The sequence below is a fragment of the Stegodyphus dumicola genome, chromosome 7 (genome assembly GCF_044657685.1).
Source record: "Stegodyphus dumicola isolate Sdum_Otavi_A_Nest chromosome 7, ASM4465768v1".
In the NCBI taxonomy this organism is placed as follows: domain Eukaryota; kingdom Metazoa; phylum Arthropoda; class Arachnida; order Araneae; family Eresidae; genus Stegodyphus; species Stegodyphus dumicola.
Genome location: NC_140774.1, coordinates 178,586,002 through 178,605,104, shown reverse-complemented (window position 1 = coordinate 178,605,104; position 19,103 = coordinate 178,586,002). Strand labels below are relative to the sequence as shown.

Here is a 19,103-nt window from a genome sequence, read left to right as displayed (position 1 = left end):
GGACCTTTCGAATACGCGCCGAGTGTACTCACTGTTACACCATGAAGGCATGCTGGAAGGAGGGATAAAATACCTTATATACTGCCCCTTTTAAAAGGCGACTGGAGATGAGGAGACCCAGTCGCCAAATCCTGGGGGAGAATCATCATCCACCATCTTTTACTTCGGGCGCCACTGCAGAGTCAATATAGAATTTTTCGAAACAAGGAAATCGAAGAAATGAACAGGGCTCTCCCTGGGACTCTAACTCGGACCTCTCGAGTACGCACCGAGTGTGCTAACCGTCACACCACGAAGGCTTGCTGGAAGGAGGGAGAAAATGCGTTATACCATAAAAGAGAATGCTTCAGCAAAATGTATTTGGTTCGAATTTTTCAGTCTTTTTGTATGAAAATTGATTCATAATGAAGGTATCTTTGGTTATGTTCTCAAGTAAAGTTCGCAAACCTTTAATTAGTCATTATTAGTCAAACCTTTAACTAATTATTAGATTTTGCTAGTGATCATTAAATTTTGTTACCTTTAATTAGTCATTAAATTTTGTTCGTGGAAGCATCACGTCGCGAAAAATGAAAACTCTTCCTTAGTTGAAGAGTTAATTTTATTCGAAAAATACGATCTTTTCCGTCAAGTAGCCAAAACGAACCGTCCTCTGGGTTAGAAATTTCACATTTCACCCTGAATAAAATTGTGAAAAACAGAAATGCAATTTTAATAGCTAATTTAAATTTCCAGAGAAAAGAGAAAAAAGAGATAAATGTAGCTGATATTAAAAGATACCCTATTGCAGTAGTTTTTTAATACCAGAATAAAGACTATAGCTCTCATTAGAAAAAATTATTGGGAAAATTGAGAATTTTGGCGGAAAATTAATAGAAATTAATTTCCGGAGAGCTGATTTAATAAATCGCTGGAAAAACAAGAACAGTATCGTTTACAAACTAAATTATGGAGAGAAGCAGTGTGCAGGCTCTGTACAGACGTCCTTATACATTACTCGAATTGCAACTGTATTTGAAAAATTCCCTGCATATGAAATTTTCAATACAGTCAAAGCTGGGTTATATTTTTAGAGCAATATTAGAGCATCTCAAAAAAGTTCAAAAATAATGCATCCTCCATTGGGACAGAAAGGAAAGAAAAGAAATCGAGTTAAAATTTTGTTCAAGACAAAGCAAATCTATTTTAATAGAATAAGAAAATTTTCAGTGATTTTGCGAAAATGCACTTAATACATTATAAGATAGTTTATAAGGTATTTCTCCCGCCTTCCTAGCGTCCCTTTGTGGTGTAGTGATTCTGCACGCAGGGCCGGTATCCAGAGGTCCGTGGTTCGATTCCCGGCGAAGGCGGTTTCTAATTTTTCACCTTGCCTGCTTCCAAAAATTACCTAATGTCTCTACAAGTTTCTCTCTCTTTTTTCGTGATGTAACGGTAGCACACTCGGCGCTTATTCGAGAGGTCCAGGTTCGAGTCCCGGCAAGGACATTACTCATTTTTCGTGTTTCCAACTTCAAAAATCCAAATGACCCTACAGAGGCCCCCGAACTAAAACGATGGTGACGATGATTCTTCACCACCAGGATTTGGCGACTGGGTTCCCTAATCCCCATTCGCCCTTTAAAATGGGGGAGTTTTTGCATGCCTTCGTGGTGTAACAGTAGCACACTCGGCGCATATTCGAGAGATCCATGTTCGAGTCCCTGCTAGGGCATTGCTGCACATTTTTGACGTCTGCAGCTTCAAAATAACCTAATGTTTCTACAGGTTAATGGAAGATTAAACACAAACCGCTGAAACATCTACAGAGACCTGTGCTTGCAATCCATGGCAATTATGGATATGATTGCATTGTAATCAGTACTACATGTTAAGAATTAACTTTCCAAAACAAAGCTTTGCTATTAAGAATTTAATTATTAATGCGAAATGGAGGGGGGAACTCGAAAACTTCAGGAATTGCACTCAGTATGGTTTATATTACACATTAATCATTAAAATTACGGTTAAAAACAAACCTTTTCCTTATCTTTATAAAGTATGAAATAAAAAAGATATTTTGAACCTCTTTGTAAGAAATATAAATAAGTTCGTATTTACCTTTCTTGGTTTTCTGGCGTATCGCAGGTCTTTTCTTCTTCGATTTCTGATTTTCCTATATAAATGAAAGATAAAACCAGTAAACAGATTAGCAAATGTTATCTTCATTTTGCTGGCGCATTTAGTTATATAGTTGCCTTTAAAATTGTGCTTCCTATTTCAAATATGAACGCGTGTACAAAGAAATAATACCATACGTTTATACATATGCATATTGTTTCCGACGTTATACTGTCTTAGAGCATGGTTAAAATTACCGTATTTGACGGCATACAAGACACATTTTTTTGCCTAAATTTGGTCTCAAAAAAGTTACCTGCGTCTTATACGTGAAGGTAATTGCATTCAATAATTGTTTATTTGGCTTTTACGAAACGTGAGAACTAAAAGAAACCACGCTATTGAAACTTTTTTTCCTTGTGTGAGACCGTCTAAATAAGGGTGCGTCTTATATGCCGTCAAATACGGTATGTGTTTTTATGAGTGTCCATTTAATTGGTGCAAACATCATTCTTACAATATTCATCATTATCATAATTTACATTCCTTTTCCAAGAATCAAAATGATCGTTTGATGGAAATCCATTCTTTCCACAGACTGTTTCTATTATAGAAATAAGCTTACTTCCATTATCTTTAGCTTGATGAATGCTGGCAATATCATTTGGATCAACAATGTATTGTTTCGCCCAAGGGTGATACTTTTTAAAAGTTGTAAGGTATTTTCATCCTCTTTCCGCATGTCTTCGTAGTGTAATTTGAAGCACATTCTCGCTGCGTTATTCAGGAGATTCGGAGTTCGAATCCCGATAAGGGCATTGCACATTCTTCACTTTCAAACACCTATATAACCATCGTTAGCTTATATAGATGCTGGAAAGTGAAGAATGTGCAATGCAATAAAATAACAGCACATAGTAAGAAATATTTTTTCAGGAAATTTGGTAAGATTTTCTCCAGTTGCGAATGGCTCCATTCAGTGAAAGCTTGGTTGTTTGATGGGTCTACATATCTCTTGACGAATAAGATGCAATATTTGCAATATTCTTCATCTTTAATTTTAGAATAAGCCCAGCGCCAAATGTATTCAAATAATAATAAATGCTTAAATTTTCTATTTGTACTTTTATTGATAAATAAAAAACTTAGAAATACGTACTTTTCTGTTTGATCCCAAGTATTTTAAGGCAATCCAGGTTTCCTTTTTAATTTACTTTACCATTTATAAAATTTGACATTTCGTCTTATTTTTAATCGTCATTTCAATTTTAGATAAAGGTTTCCTAGAGGTTACTACATACTTGGAGAAGTAAAGCTTTGCGGATAGGTACCACGTTCAGCTCGCTATTGAGTTTTATCATTCATCGCTTAATATGCGATAGTTTTTTGCTTGCATTGTATATTTTAATTAAGTTTCATTACAATTTTTACATAATTTTAGAGGGAATATTGTCTGTTTTCAGTCATTAAGAAATCAGTGGATCAATTCAGATTTTTGAGTATGTCATTCTATCTGAGTTGCTCAATTATAAGATTAAAAACCATTAATAGTATTTAATTGAGTTACTCTTCATTAACTAATTAGTAAATATGAAATTAAGAATAGTTTAAGTCTCGAGTCTAAATAAAAAAAAAAAATTTAAGAACGATGAAAGAATGCGCTCTTCTCGGCAAACTCAGGTGGTAGTTATTCTAAATCTCACATTCAGAAATGTTGTAAAATGAACTGTAGGAAAGAAGGCTAAAAAAATAATCAGTTCGATTTAACTAAGGACAGCATAGAGACATTTTCATTTCAGCAGCATTGGAGATGAGAGAAAGAGAAGCGTTGCTGAAGCAACGAGGGCCTGGGTCCTAAAGGAACATAAACAACTAAATAACATAAACAGCTTAAATAACATAAACAACTCTCCAGCCGTTTAACTTTTTTTTTTCTACATTTGAAACTAGTTTCTCCACTCACAGCGTGACAGAGTTCTTAAACAGGATAATTTTTTTAATACTTCAAACTTAACACATGCATCTCAGAGTCGCCAGCAGGCACTGTTTCATAAGCTCCTCTTTGGAGAAAAAACTTGATGGAGGACGTTCTGGGGATATATTGAGATTTAAATGTAAGCATTCGGAAGAATAGGTTATTGATATATTCTCTAAAGATGTAAAAAATAAAACTTTAAATTCTCTCACCATCCTGTACACTATTCAGGAGACTTAACAAGAATGTAAACTGTTCAAGATACTTAACAAGAATGTACCGGAGGTATAGTTACAGTTAGAAGTGGACCAGACACCAGAATTTCAACATTTGTCATACAAGTATAGTCACACCACACTAAATATTTGATGAAATCCCAATTTTGAACCCCCCCCCCACAAACGGATCCGAGCGTCTCTTGGATCCCTCTTGCCCTACCACTAAAACTCTCAAGGATAGTATGGATTCCAACATGCCGCAGAGAAACTGTACGCTTACAAACATCAATGCCTTCTCAAAAATTCGAACTCAAGGCCAACGATATGGCAGCCAGCTTAGATAACCATCAGGCGAGTTGGGGCTACTGTCCTGGAGATACACTGGGATGTGACATTAAGCACACTTTAGAATGAATATAGTATTAGGGAGTATCGGAGAATGCCCTAAAGATCTACGCTGAGGCCATGGATGACATCTTCAGTGTATCCCTGGAAGGTTTTTGTGCTGTCTCATAAACAACGCACCCTTCAAACTCAGCATATACATAAGTAAGCATAACATCTTCTCATATGCCGTTTATGGATTAAAGTTTAGGCTTATCAGGTTCTGTGTTCCTTCTTACTTGCTTTGGGAACATTAAATGTCCTGACTCGGAACAGGGAGCTTACTAAAGCTATGTTCAATAAATTTGGGAAGTAGACAATACACACAGGAAGGGTATACGAAACCCTTTATTTTTCTCTCTTTACAATGATTTCCGGACTTCGGAATACAGAGACCAACCGCTTGTGGTCTGAACGTAAGAATATAAAAATATTAACTAAACTCTAACTAAACTTAACTTTGGATTAATCAAACAAGTGCCTACTCCAAGATTGGCCGTATATTAGCAAAAAGCCGTATGTAGTACAGATAACTGCTAACACTACGATACGTTTAAAATTATCAAGAAGATTAAACCTCTGGCCTTGAAGGCAACCAGCAACCGAGTAAAACTACTCTGGCAAGCGGCCTGCTTCTAATAGCTCCTTCCTCTCTCTTGCTTGGCAAAAAGCCACAACTTAAGTACTTGACGTTCGCAAGACAAATTTGCATAAATAAGTTAAAGCTTTTAATTCTGGCCGGAAGTAGAAAATAAGAAGTGATAGTAAAGATTTAACATAAAATAAACGTTAGTAAAACTTAAGATCCTTACAGGCTTGCCTGCTTTATAGCTCCCAATTTACTTCTCGTAATTAATATTAGGTATTCCTTTACTCTTTATTCTCCAGATTGAATGATGCTAAAAAGTTATTTGCAACTTACAGCTTTAGACATTATTGCTCATACAATAATTTTAATAATTAATGAAAAAATCTGGAGGGTGTAAACGGCAACGGTCATTCTTTAGAATGACCATTTATACCCTCCAGATTTCATGGCCTCACTGACAATATTTTCAGTTTTAGCTACAACAAATGTATTTGTTAAGAGCTATTAAGGGGTGTTGGAACCCCAAAATCTTCAAAAAATTGTAATTTCGAATTTTTGCATTTTCAAATTCTCTACACTTTTATCTTTCTAAAAATACCATTCTTTAATCTCTATGAAAATTAGAACTGTAAGAAAATCTAGTTTTAATTTGTCATCTAGACTGCTTTGATCAATGAGAATTTTTACATAAAAACGCGTTTTTCTCCAAACGTGATTTTTTTTTTGTACTTGATGTACCTTTTCTCAGGAACTACTGCTCACAGGTATCTAAACTTTTATGGCGTATTTATTAGGTTCTCTAATATTTACTGAAATGAGCTTTTTGTAATAAACTTAGAAAAAAAAATTTAATTTTTTTGTGTGAGAAAAGTGCTAAATTTTACTATGCCTAAGAAAATATTCTGTAATTTATTCTAAAATTCAAAATATTTCAAAAGCTCATTTCAGTATAATCAGATAGGTATGCATACATACACATTTAATTACAGAAAAAATTGCAAGCTTGTATCTACAGCAGATTTTGAGAAAAGGTACATCAAAAATGGCCAATTTAACATTGTCGGTATAGGGGTTTCTGATACCCCTTAAAAGACTTCAGAAATGCTAATGGATAAAGCAGTTGTTATGTTTATAAGGTATTTCTCCCACTTTCCTAGCGTGCCTTCGTGGTGTAGTGGTTCTGCATGCTGGGCCGGTATTCCAGAGGTCTGTGGTTCGATTCCCGGCGAAGGCGATTGCTCATTTTTCACATCTTTCCTGCTTCCAAAAATTAACCTAATGTCTCTACAGGCTCCCGAACTAAAAGGGTGTTGGATGAGGTTTTTCTACACCTAGGATTTGGCGATTGGGTCCCCTGAAAACCACAGTCACCCCTTAAAAAGGGAGTATCTAAGGTATTTCTCCCACTTTTCTAGCGTGCTTTCGTGGTGTAGTGGTTCTGCACGCTGGGCTGGTATTCCAGAGGTCCGTGGTTCGATTCCCGGCGAAGGCGGTTGCTATTAACCTAATGTTTATACACGTTTTAGGAAGTTTTTCTTGTAAACTATAGCTTTAGCTAATCGAATAACACTGCGTGGTATATGCAATGAGTACACCATTTATTTCGCAAATATTTGTGTTTATATCATATGATAGTTAAATACCTTAAAGAAATATATAGAAAATGATGATTTTCCACCTAGAGTACTGACTATACAGCTGATAACCTTAGTAAAGCAAGGAATAAGAATAAAAATCTGTAATGTGATAATTATTTTATAAATCTTGAACAATACACGTATTTGATTCTTCATTGAAAATAAAGCAGACTGCCACACAGAGCTTATGATCAATAAATAGTTATTTTATAATTTGAAATGCTTCTTATAGTTAATTTGTGAAATTTTTCAGATTTTTTTTGCAATACGTAATTTTTACCTTTTTACTTATTTTTGATTGTTCCTTTACTCCATGGAATAAACACGAAGGATATGGACAGTGTGCTAACATTTGACGATTATTGCTTTTCAGTGATTCTCTGGAATAAAAATAATAATTTTTAAATGCAAATGAGAAGTCTCAAGAAAATAATTTATTTCATTCTAAATTCAAATAATACTAATACTCGATTAATTTATTTCAAAACTGAAGGACGTTCATTTTATTCCATTAACATTTATAAATTAACTGTTAGTTAATACAAATATTAAGACGTGGTTTTAAGAATATACTAGAACTTTGTTAATAATGATTCATAATAATAACCCTAGAACTTTATTAATGATACTTAATTATATATATCGCGTCATAGGTAAATTTCTAGAGTAATTCAGAAGTTATTTTTAATTTACATTAATAGAAATATTCTTTAGTTATTAAATTAACTGCAAATTAGCTGAATAAAGGCAGCAAAAGAAGTAAAAAATAGAAGCATGGAATAGGGTTTGTAACTAAAGAAAGCGTCTCATTACCTTAAATACCGAATTATCTTTAATCCTCTCTATTTTATAAAAAAAATAAAACCGCAAAATAGGCATAAAATACTACGAAACTTCATACATTTTCTAAGAGGCAGCTTTAAAACTGATTTTTTAATACAAAATACAACTTCCATTTTAAGTGTAAAGTATGTATCATGCAGAGTTACTGATGAGCAATAAATAAAATGTTTTCAATAATAACAATTAATAAACAGTCGTTCAAATTAGCGAAATTATTTTAATTAATATTATCTGGAAAAGATTTGAATGAAACATTAAGGTAATGTAGATTTCTGGAGATATTTTTACTAGTAAAAGGACTCTATTATCAATATGTTATATGCTAGTATTGAATAATTAAAATAATTAGCAATAAGGAGTGATTATTATTAAAAATTGCAGAGACTTATTAAACACGAAAATTTGTTAAGATTCATTTTATTCTTTTTACAGAACCAATATTAATATTTTGCTTACCCCGAAATTTTCCAACAGTAACGTTTCAAGTTGTTGATTCCATTCTTTTCTGCTGACTGAAAAAATTCCAGATCTTATAGAAGATTTGTGTAATTTAAATTCTGTATTGCATAAAATAGCAAAGACACAAAAATGGAATGTAAAGTTTTATTCCTCAAAGAAAACAATCCGTCTACAGTGTAGAAGGATGTGATATTTCGGCTCTAATGTGTAAATATCTTTCAGATTTCAAGGACAGGAGGAAAAACAATGCCCCTAGAATATGCTGCTCCCAGGGAAATATCAATGGCGATTGGGCATAAAGTGTTCATTCGGCATTTGTAAAAGATATTGGTCACTCGAAGAGCATTGGATCATATCTCTTTCCAATCCATTGTTTAATTCTGATGCCATCAATAAAAGTATATAATATATTATATCGTATAACGCGGTAACTTGCCATCACAGGTTTTTGATGGTATAGTGCCAGGTAATGCGACTTACTTGAGCTAGAAAGGGCCACCATTGGACGATGAAAGACTAATGAAACATGACTAGGTGACAAGAATAACATTTTCAACTGTTCCGAAACTGTTGCATTTATTTGTACGTATTTTATAACCCGACCAGGCTTCTCATTCATCCTGCCAGCATGTGCATGAAAGCTGGCTGTCTCTTGTTCAATAAACAGGCAAGTTTAGATTCCCAACGATTGAGTTCAGTGACGTCACTTCACTTACAGTGATGTTTTGTGGGGAAAGGAAGTTACAACTCCATTTAGTTCTCAAGTTGCTGTGGAGCAGACTATAAACCAGTGACGTCACGAGCTAAAAGATTTCTTGTCGAGAAGAGCAAACCTTATAGCATAGTAACCTTGCGCGGTCTCTCTTTTATAATGATTGCTTTTGGAGTGCACTAGAATGACTGAAGACTGCCTTGACAGGAAACCGTACGCAAATCTCAAGACATCATCATCATTCCTTTATGAATGCGGTATCTTCAGCCTAATGGTCTGTGCCAGAAGTAATACAAGTTTCCTATAATCAGGTGTGACACAGAACTGGTTCAATGGACAGCTTATTGATTTCCAGGTAATTAACAGTCTCCACGCTTGTTCAAATTTAGATCTTGTCGAACACTTATTATTTTATCATGTAGATCTAATTATATGCCTTAAAAAGAACACATGAACAAATAAGATTACATTAGGCACAGCAGTAGATCTCTCAAGCTTCATCCAACACGTTTTTGACCTCACACCACATCGAACAGCCATTACTGCGCGAGTGCATAAACAAGCTTTACTTTATCAGCTGATAGTGTTTAATGTTTTAGCATATAATATAAGCAAATCTCTTTTTTAAATTGTTATTCTCTTTAGCCATACCTATGATAGTTCTCAAAAATGCTCTTTCTGTTTCCTGATAGCAGGCATCTATGCTAGATTACGCGATAATCTTTCATGTTATTAGCAAGTTTTTACTTCCTTGTACGAAATAAAAAGGAAGTATTGTAATCGCGAAAAGTTTCAGGCAGCATATTTCAACGCAAATATCCATTTTGACCGCTATCGAATGCAATTTAACGATGTTTTTGCGTGATATCTGTACGTAAGGACAGAATAAAATACTCTTTTCCTTCAAACAATTCTGAAGAGAATTTTTCGTGGCGTCTGTACGAACGTATGTACGTACGTGCGTACGTATCTCGCATAACTCAAAAACGAGTAGCCTCAGAACGTTGAAATTTTGTATATAGGACTGCTATAACATGTAGATGTGCACCTCGTATTTTGGTTGCAATCGGCCGCACCAAACGTATATAAATATATTTATATATATATCCACTCTATTACCCTGCTCAGTGATCTCAGTTTCTTTACTCTTATATATTTGTAAATTGTACATTTTTTTTCTTTAAAAATGATTTGTTTTTATCTTCCGGTTAAGGATTTTATGCCTTTAGTAAATCTGTGTGCAATATTTTTAGAATTATCAGCAATTTTAAAGTTGTTTAATTGCCGCTAAGCCTGTTTTAATGGCGGCCATTGATGTTTACATTTGAAACAGGAGACTAGTGGATTTGTTGCCAATCTAGAGAAACTTAGCTTCGCAACAACAAAGATAACGCATTCATTTATTATTGCCAATTAAATCATGTTTAATTCTTTCTGGAATTTTTTCGAGGAAATGAGCTTTTGAGATTTACTTCGTAATTTTTAATATAGACATTTTGAGTTTTTATGTATTTTTGCCTTCTCGCGAAGTGAGAACTGAATTAATTAAATGAGAAATACTCAATCGTCTGTGAAAAATTGTTTCTTTTTTGTTTTGTTTGCTTAATTTCTTTTATACATAGTTCTAGCTTTATTATAGTATTTGAATAGAACATGTGGCAACGATTAGATAATTCTTTAAATGATATACATTTTGTGCATTCTGAGTTATAATATGAATGAAATATAATACTATTAAGTAAACCTAGCGCCAGAGTGTCGCTATGGTAAACAAAGTGAATTTTAAAGAGTGCATTTATTCTATTGTGGTTTATGCGCTGTCGGCGAAGTAGGTTTAATTCAATCTAATAAGTTTAAATAAAATGCAAGAAAAAATGCGTATAATTTAATATTCCGTACAAGGAAGTCATGTGGTGTACACATCAGATTTTTTTAAATAATACCTTTGAATACGTTATTTATGCTTAATGAACTAAAATTATAAAGTGTATAAGACTCTGATTACTGTCATTATATATCAGGGAAAGTATGTATGTATGCAATATTGGGATTATTTTTCCACGGTATTTTGTACGAGGGTGCTTTAAAACTGACATATTTTTTAATCGCTTTAATTTCTACCACGATGTTTCAGATCGTTCGGGTTTTTCTTGCTAACAATGTTCGGGATGTTAAGAGTATTCGGGAATGTTAAGAGTGTTTGTGTAGTATAAAACGTGATAACCCAAGAAACGAGAGTGGATTAAGTGAAATTAAAGGTTTTTTAATCGGGGCTTTTCTTGAACTTAACAGAACAGACGAACAGTGAATATCAACCTACGGCATATGAAGAAAGCATAAGATGGTAACAGGTGATAACTTGGCATAATAACGTTTGCGTCATATCAGATCTTCTTTGCCATTACATTAGGTCAGCAGGTACTTGTCTGTTGTTCCTTGTGTTGCTTCACTTTGCTGGATTCCTACTTCCTTGAAGTTCGACAGCGAAATTTCATGTCAGAATTCCGTGCATGACATCTCCACACCACGATGGAGAGAACCATAATTACTGGGATTGGCCACAAGGCCGTTAACCAGGATGGCACACAGTTCTGGGTTCTACTGAGGGATTATATATCGTTTCATTTCTTATTCTCTTCAGCACTAGGCAGACGCAAGGGCCAATGCAGATTTCCCAAGAAGAATCCCAATAAGCTGATTATTTCAAACAGAAAGATTGTTAGAGCCTTCAATAAATATTCTGCTGGCCTTGGTCCCGATAACAATTTATAATTGGCAATTGAGAGCAGAATCCGGACAACCAAACGGCTTACACAGACTATTCGGATTCTATATTGCCCGAATCCCGCAACTGTCGAGAACAACGCTTTAAAACTAAAAGGTTGAATATTGCCATATAAGGGCTGGCTGCATCGTACTAAAGAACTTTTGTTGATACATACATGAGACGAAGGATAATTGATACACATATTAGATCACAGTTTATCCGATTTGCTAGTACACGTTGGTGAAACGTCAATTGAGATTTATAACTTGCTTGGATAAATGACCTTCTAAACGAATGGCAAAATGCTAAAAGTATCCCAATCTTCAAAAATGGTAAAATTCCTGGTGAACTCTCAAGTTGTCGACCTATCTTGAGTACATTAATAGAACCCCCGATTTTTAATGGACTTATTGTTTACCTGGAGAAATATAATTGCGTTTCTGACAATCAGGTGGGTTTCGGAAAAATATGAATACTGTGGAAGAGGCAGCCAGGTTAACTGAATTAATTAAAGATGATTTTCAGTGTAAACAGAGTGCACTGGTTTTATGTACTGATACTCATACTGCCTCTGATAGAGTGTGGATAAAAATTATTCTTAAAATTCTTAAAATTATTCTTAAATTATGCTTAACGGGATTTTCTTTGCGCCACCTATAAGACTTATATTAGACCTCCTATGAAATATGGAGCTGATCTATTGTTTACATAACCTGAGAACATCCAAGAAAATGCAGAATTGTTCAAAACACTTTCCTTAAAATAATCACAGGCGTTTCTCATTTCAACTCAACTGAAGTTATGAAATTTCAGCTTTTTCTTTGACCATCTGCTGACTGGAGGCGAACAACTACTTTGAAACTACTTGAAAAACTTCCAAGACGTGATAATTTTTAGCTGAAATATATACCTGTTTGACTTAGATTAAAAACTCGGAAATTTTTTTTAGGATTTGAGCAGTCAAATTTGACGTTTTTATCTGTGGTAGAAGTCCTTTGTTTAAACCAGCCATCTGTCGCAAACTCGTCAATATACAAATCCAGTCTAGACCTGATTTTCGCTTAAGTAAGAAACATTTCACGAATACAACGCTCGGGAAGTCTGCTGTTGCAGCAATTGAAGAAAGATACCCTTCTGCAAATCAGCAGCAGATGTACATGGATGGTTTCGCTGTGAATGACATTAAACACGCTGGAGCCATTCGTCTAAGTAGGCAGCCGGTATACTCAAAATATTTTTATCTCGGTACGGCTGTTGACTTTCATGGTAGAGTGGCTGCTGTTTCTATAGATTTTGAAGATTTTGGCAAAGGAATGAAGTCAATTACCGAGGCTATCATTGGAGCACTTTCTTCTGTAGCCGTTAATGGTAAAATATCTTCTTACGGACAGCCATATTGTACTTAACTTTCTTTTGAAAAGACATATTTCTTTACAGTATATCTTGGCCACTGTGTCATTATCGGAAATGACCAGATTTAGAAGAGGCTGGTTTTCGTTTACCTCAATCAGCTTCTGTTGCTGACTTTTCTACTATTAAGAGACTCAAAAGTCCATTGTCTCTGCATATAGGCTAAACCTCCTTGTAAAACTGGCTAGGGAGAAATCTAGGGTTCCTTATTTAAGGCTCTATAATTTACCTACAGCTATGAGAGGCAAATTTTCGTTTAAAAAGTGGCCTGAACTATTTTTAAAAATAGCTTCATGGTAGGGGTCAGGCGGATTCACAAATATGTCTTTTATGTGGCCTGGCTGGCGTGATTGATGACCATCTGAACATTTGATGTGATCTTAATGATGTTGCAGATGCTAGGTTATTATTTCAATGCTAAGTTAATGCTAAGTTATTGTTTCAAATTTTATTGGGTCGTCCCGTACAGATGTCTGTCGGCTACTAGCTGAAAAACCGAAGTCCGATGTAGGAATTTTTCTTACAAAATCAGTAAGCTGTAAGAAAAGTGGTTAAAATGAAAATATACACAATAAAATACATATATGGCAAAGCAAAAAAAAAAAAAATAAAATAACAAATTTCATGTCATGCAAATTTCAAAACATTTAGATTACTTCATTTGTAATGTTGACAAATTTATTAAAATTTAATTTTAAAAATGCAGAACCATAAGGAAAATTAACATATTTTAAAAAAAGAAAATCAAAATACCAGAATCACTAGCTGTTGAGCAATAGCGTCCACTAATCTTTTGATTTCGAGAACACGAATTCTTGATGATTTGCTTCTAGGGGGGAAAATTAGTCATTTTATTCTCTGTTATATTATTAGCAAAACATTATTTTCTGATTCTCTTAATTTCAGATTTTCTTTTAATTTTCTGATTGTTTTTCAACTTTCACAAATCTTTATATTTTTCTTTATATTAAAATTCTGAATCTGTAAAATCATTGTAAAATCATTGTTCCGTGAAAAACGCGTTCAGATTTTTAAAAAAAATTGAACCTTAATGGAAAAAATATCAAGTTATCGTTATCAAACCATACAATAATTCTTTAATATGCATCCTCTTTCTCGACATTGAGTAAAGCAACTGAAAACAAACTACAAAGTGCACTTAGCTAAATGCTAAAATTTAAATTTTCATGATTTTGTAAGGATATGAATAATATTATTTAACGGACCAAGTTTGCTAAAAACTTTAAAATCCTTTTAATGCTCTATGTTTTCTCTGAAACCTCTAAATTGAAAGTGAGATAAGAAAATCTTAGTGCAACAAAAAAAAAAAAAAAATAGTTATCAAAATCCCGCCAATACATGACTATGCAGTTGCAGCATTTATGCCCATACAGGTTCCAGTAGATAGAAAAGTGAAATTTTGAAAGCATTAAACCTTCGATAACACTCTATCGATTCATCATTTCAGCAGTGTCAGGATTCTTAAGGTTTCGAAGACGCTTAATGATTTTTATAAAACCCAGAAATTTAAGACTTATTATTTTAAGTTTGTTAATTTTGTATGGAAATTTGTCCACAAATTTCTTTATTAAAAAATAATTTTCTATGAAATAATTTTGAATAATTTATACTTTTTCGTCAGTATTCTAAAATATATTTGCTTATGTTACATACACGTGAACGTTAGCAACTGTTTAGTAATCAAAAATTAAAGTAATCAAAAAACAAATCTTTGACTGCCTAGAACGAAATGATTATCTCTACATATAATAAAAGTAAAAGTCTGTCTGTGTGTGTGTGTATTTCGTTCGCGCTGCGGCGTAAGCTAATAGACCCACGGCTACGAAATTTGGTACATAGGTGCATCTAGACAAGAGCCAGCGCACCTTGAAGCGATTTTTTCGAAATTCGAATTAAATTTCTTTTTATTTTATGTTTTGTGACGAAATCGCGTCATTTTGAGACATAATAGCCTATAGGAAAGCGAGATTTTACTCTACACACTCCATTTTCACATCGTCATGAAACGTAGGCACTTAGCTATTTTACGAACTTAATCTAAATTTCGTGTTTCAATAAATCGATTTAATACGAATTTATTTAACAAAGGGAACTTAACACCTTTTAAACGGGATTTTTTCTAAAAAAGTTTATTTTTAAAAATGTACAGTTTATTTTTCTTTGATTTTTGGACACGTTAAACTTTCATCCTTGCGACTGCTTTTACAAAGAGAATTTTGGAAAAATGACAATATTTTGTATTTTTTAATTTTTTTTTTTAAATGAAGCTTCCGAGTACACTTCTCACATCTTTAAAAATGTGATTTTGGCAACAATTTTCTTGTTTTGTTGTTGTTGATAGATTTTTGATGAAATCGCATCATTTTGAATAGTTTCATTCTTTTAGAAATATGGATTTGGCAACAATTTTTCATCGTACTTCTTATGTCACTGTTTTTAAGAGATTGGCATATTTCATTGCCATTTATATATATATATATATAATACATTTGTATTAATTTTTTTTTCTTTTTAATAAAGTTGTTTTGTAGAGTAAAATTCTGCGCGGAATTTTATGTTTTTCGAGTTGCTTTCATGTTATTTTTTGCTTATTTCACTGTTTGTAAGATATTGAAAAGTTTTGCATGATTTTTTTTCTTCAACAAGTTGGTTCATTTTTTTATTAGGATAATTAATATTTGTATTAAGGGATTTATTTTTATAAATAAATATTTATTATAATTTTTTATTATTCCATTATAATTTTTTTCTCTTGAAAATATAAGATAAAATATCATTAATTATACTTTGCTTTTCAGAATTTTTGTTTTTTGTATTCTTTTATGTTATTTATTGCTCATTTCACTGTTTTTAAGATATTGAAAAGTTTTGAGTGATTTTTTTAGGAAACAAAGTTCTTAACCTCCTTTATACCATTTGAGTTCTTAAGATTTCGCAAAGGGAAATTGGTTAATTTATTTATTAGGATAATTAATATTTGTATTAAGGGATATTGCTTATTTCATTGTAATTTTGTTATACGTAATAACTTTTTTTTATGAAGTTGTTCTGCAGAGTAAAATTCTACGCAGTTTTTAAGTTTAACGTTTGGTGTTTCTTTCGGCCATTTTTCCGGTATATTTAAAAGCCAGACGAAGGCTGGCAGCGAAGCTGCTAGTATGTATATATTGTACAAAGAAATCTACTTGAATTTTATTCTAATTGTTTTCGCACTGTGTATAAGTTGTCAAAAATAATAAATCCTTACCCTTCAATAATGTAGTTATAATTTTTGCCTTCAAGCTTTTCATTCGTCTCCACTTCAGGCCAAGCTTTTTTCTATAAATAAGATAGAGTAAACAATGAAACTAAACGCATACTATTTGGATGCGTGCGTATTTATCATGAACTTAATCAAATTACATATAGCACGTGTAAATGTTTTAAGTTTAAGGTGTTAAAAGTTTATTTTAAGAGACTTTTGCAATATTCTAGAAATAATGAAACTTTTCTATTATGAAATAAAATACTTAATTATTTTTTGAAAAAATTAATAAAAATACTTGCTTTTTGGTAAGAAGTTAAGAAGAATGTTCAGAGTTCATAAATTTTTCAGTCATTCGAAATACAGAGTTTTCGAGAAGTTAATATGCAATAAAATATGCCACCTACAACAGCAGAGGTTTTGATGCAAGAATCGTTCAATCTTCAATGATTCCAATCCACAGAATCTCTTTGATAATATAGCAGAAGGAATGCTTCCAGAAAAAATGACTTCAAAACTGCAGGAAACTTTTCCAACAATTACCGTAATTTTTATGTGGTTCTTTATAGTATAAATAATTTATGAGAAACTATGTGAATGGACATGATTGGCATTGTTTATATATGTATTCCCAACCTATTTATGCGTTTACTGTATATTAAATTAAATTTACTGCTATGATAATATTAATTAAAAAACTGTCCAACTGGTTGATTGATGAATAATTTTCTAGAAACTATTTTTAAATTTTTTTTTTTTTTTTTTTTTTGTCGAATAAATTTTTAGATGATAATTAAAATGCGCATTTCATCAAGAGTTACGTAATGAACTTTATTATCAAGAATTGATAAAATGAATGCAATGTAAGGCCTGACTAGAAGACTTTATAGAAAATTAATTTCCTGTGGGATTCAGTTTCAAGAAGTTTCATTATGTTTACTTTAATGCTATGAATACACCCACTTTCTGAGAAAAAAGTAAAAGTAACGGTTTCCGAAAGATACGGCATCTTATTTCACTACAGCGTTTCCTTAGAATGCTTAAATGTTAATCGTGTAGAGTTGCGTGCCTCCAACCTGCACGCAACCAAGAGGTGACTGTTGAAACTGGAAAATAGACAGAGTCTTGCTAAGGGTTTAAGTCCCTTTTTATTCAACTTAAGAAATTACAATTGCGTGCTCTTGACGCTCACAAACTACGCCGACCCGGCGGTAAAATAAAAATAAGAACCTGAAAAGAAACTAAAGACAAGACTCTAACTACGAGGCTCTCTAAACGTAACTAACCTCACCGCGTTTTACAATACCGCTGCTAATTCAGCAAACTTTGAATATCAAGTTGAACGACTAACAATTCTCCGAGGCAAGCACACAGGCCGAAACGCGGGGTTCTTCAATTTCTGGCTAACTACCTCCGCGCTCGTGAAGTAAGAACAGCACACCTCGAACTCGTTTCCTTTCTATTTAACTCAGAAACTTCCGCTGATAATTTGAATCCTTGCGCGTTCTACTAAAATTTACATACTCTGGCATTGGCAGTTCCAGGGGAAAGTAAGGCTTGACAGGAAAGATAGTTTAAACTTAAAATAAATGTTAGTTAAAATAAATATAAACCCTACAACCGGTAAAGGTTTAATTGCTACATACTTAAAATTTCTGTTAAAAAGCAGCATAGAGAAACATAAAGTATTCCACCAGGAATAAAAAGTATGAAATAATTTCAGAGGAAGGGGGGAAAAAAGAAAATGGCATCGAAAAGAAGATTGTCGAAACATCTATAGCAGTGCTCCGCAACCGGTGTGCCGCGGCACACTGGTGTGCCATGAGTAGGATATAGGTGTGCCGCAATCAAATACATGTATTTGACATTTTGCAATTTTTTATCATGTATTTAATACACAATGACAATTTTTTTTCCTTAATAATGTCTATTTTAAATGTTTTTATATATTTCACTGTTGTGTGGTTGTGTGTGTGATTGTAAGTGTGTCAGCATTTGAATTTTTTCGGCACTTCCTTGATAACTCCGAACTCTTTGGTGTGCCACGAAATTCCAGAAAGATTTTTTGTGCGTCGCAGGTGAGAAAAGGTTGCGGAGCACTGATCTATAGCATCAAGTCATAAAGATAAGATCATTATCATTTTTTTGACTATACAAAATGCCCGATACACTAGCTTATTTTCTGGTGCGCTGCCTTCCCATATTTTTCAAAATTTGGGTCAAATCCTGTCGTTTTCACATTGTATTCTGACGCATTATGCAATCCTGAAAACTATCCATTTCAGGTACAGTTACAGTTATTCGGCAGCACTAGAACGCAAAAATAACTACACTCTTATATAATGTTTCCGCATTTACAGTAGATTGATCCCAATTTTTTTGTTTACTAAAATACTGGTGGTCAGTTGTGTTAAAATTCTTTTTAAATGGGAAAATTATGTTTTCTATCTCCTGCAGCAGTGAACTAAAAGATGAAAGCATAACCATGATAAGCATAAGTTATAAGGGTGTTCCTCCTTGCTTATCGCGTGCCTTAATGTTGTAATTTGAAGCACGTTCGGCTGACAGTTGAGAGGTCCGGAGTTCGAATCTCAGAGAGAGCATTTTATTTTCATGCTTCCTAATGATTCTGCAGTGGCGCCGAATCTAAAATGCAGTGGACGATAATGCGTCACGAACTGGATTTAGCGACTGGGTCTCCACTTCCGCAATCATATATTAAGGGGCTAAGAATGAAAGCATTT

At 33.4% G+C, this 19,103-nt stretch overlaps 1 protein-coding gene across 2 annotated transcripts in view; it reads right to left on the bottom strand.

The window, feature by feature from the left end:
- LOC118196989 (uncharacterized) overlaps positions 1-19,103 on the bottom strand; it is a 63,175-nt gene that overhangs the window by 22,526 nt on the left and 21,546 nt on the right. For both annotated transcript variants that reach the window (XM_085821122.1, XM_085821121.1), the window contains exons 5-9: positions 16,363-16,433; positions 13,848-13,923; positions 8,203-8,258; positions 7,184-7,283; positions 2,101-2,155 (exon numbers count right to left, since the gene is read on the bottom strand). In XM_085821122.1, coding sequence (XP_085677248.1) covers positions 2,101-2,155; positions 7,184-7,283; positions 8,203-8,258; positions 13,848-13,923; positions 16,363-16,433 — 358 coding nt within the window. The remainder of the gene's footprint in view (positions 1-2,100; positions 2,156-7,183; positions 7,284-8,202; positions 8,259-13,847; positions 13,924-16,362; positions 16,434-19,103) is intronic.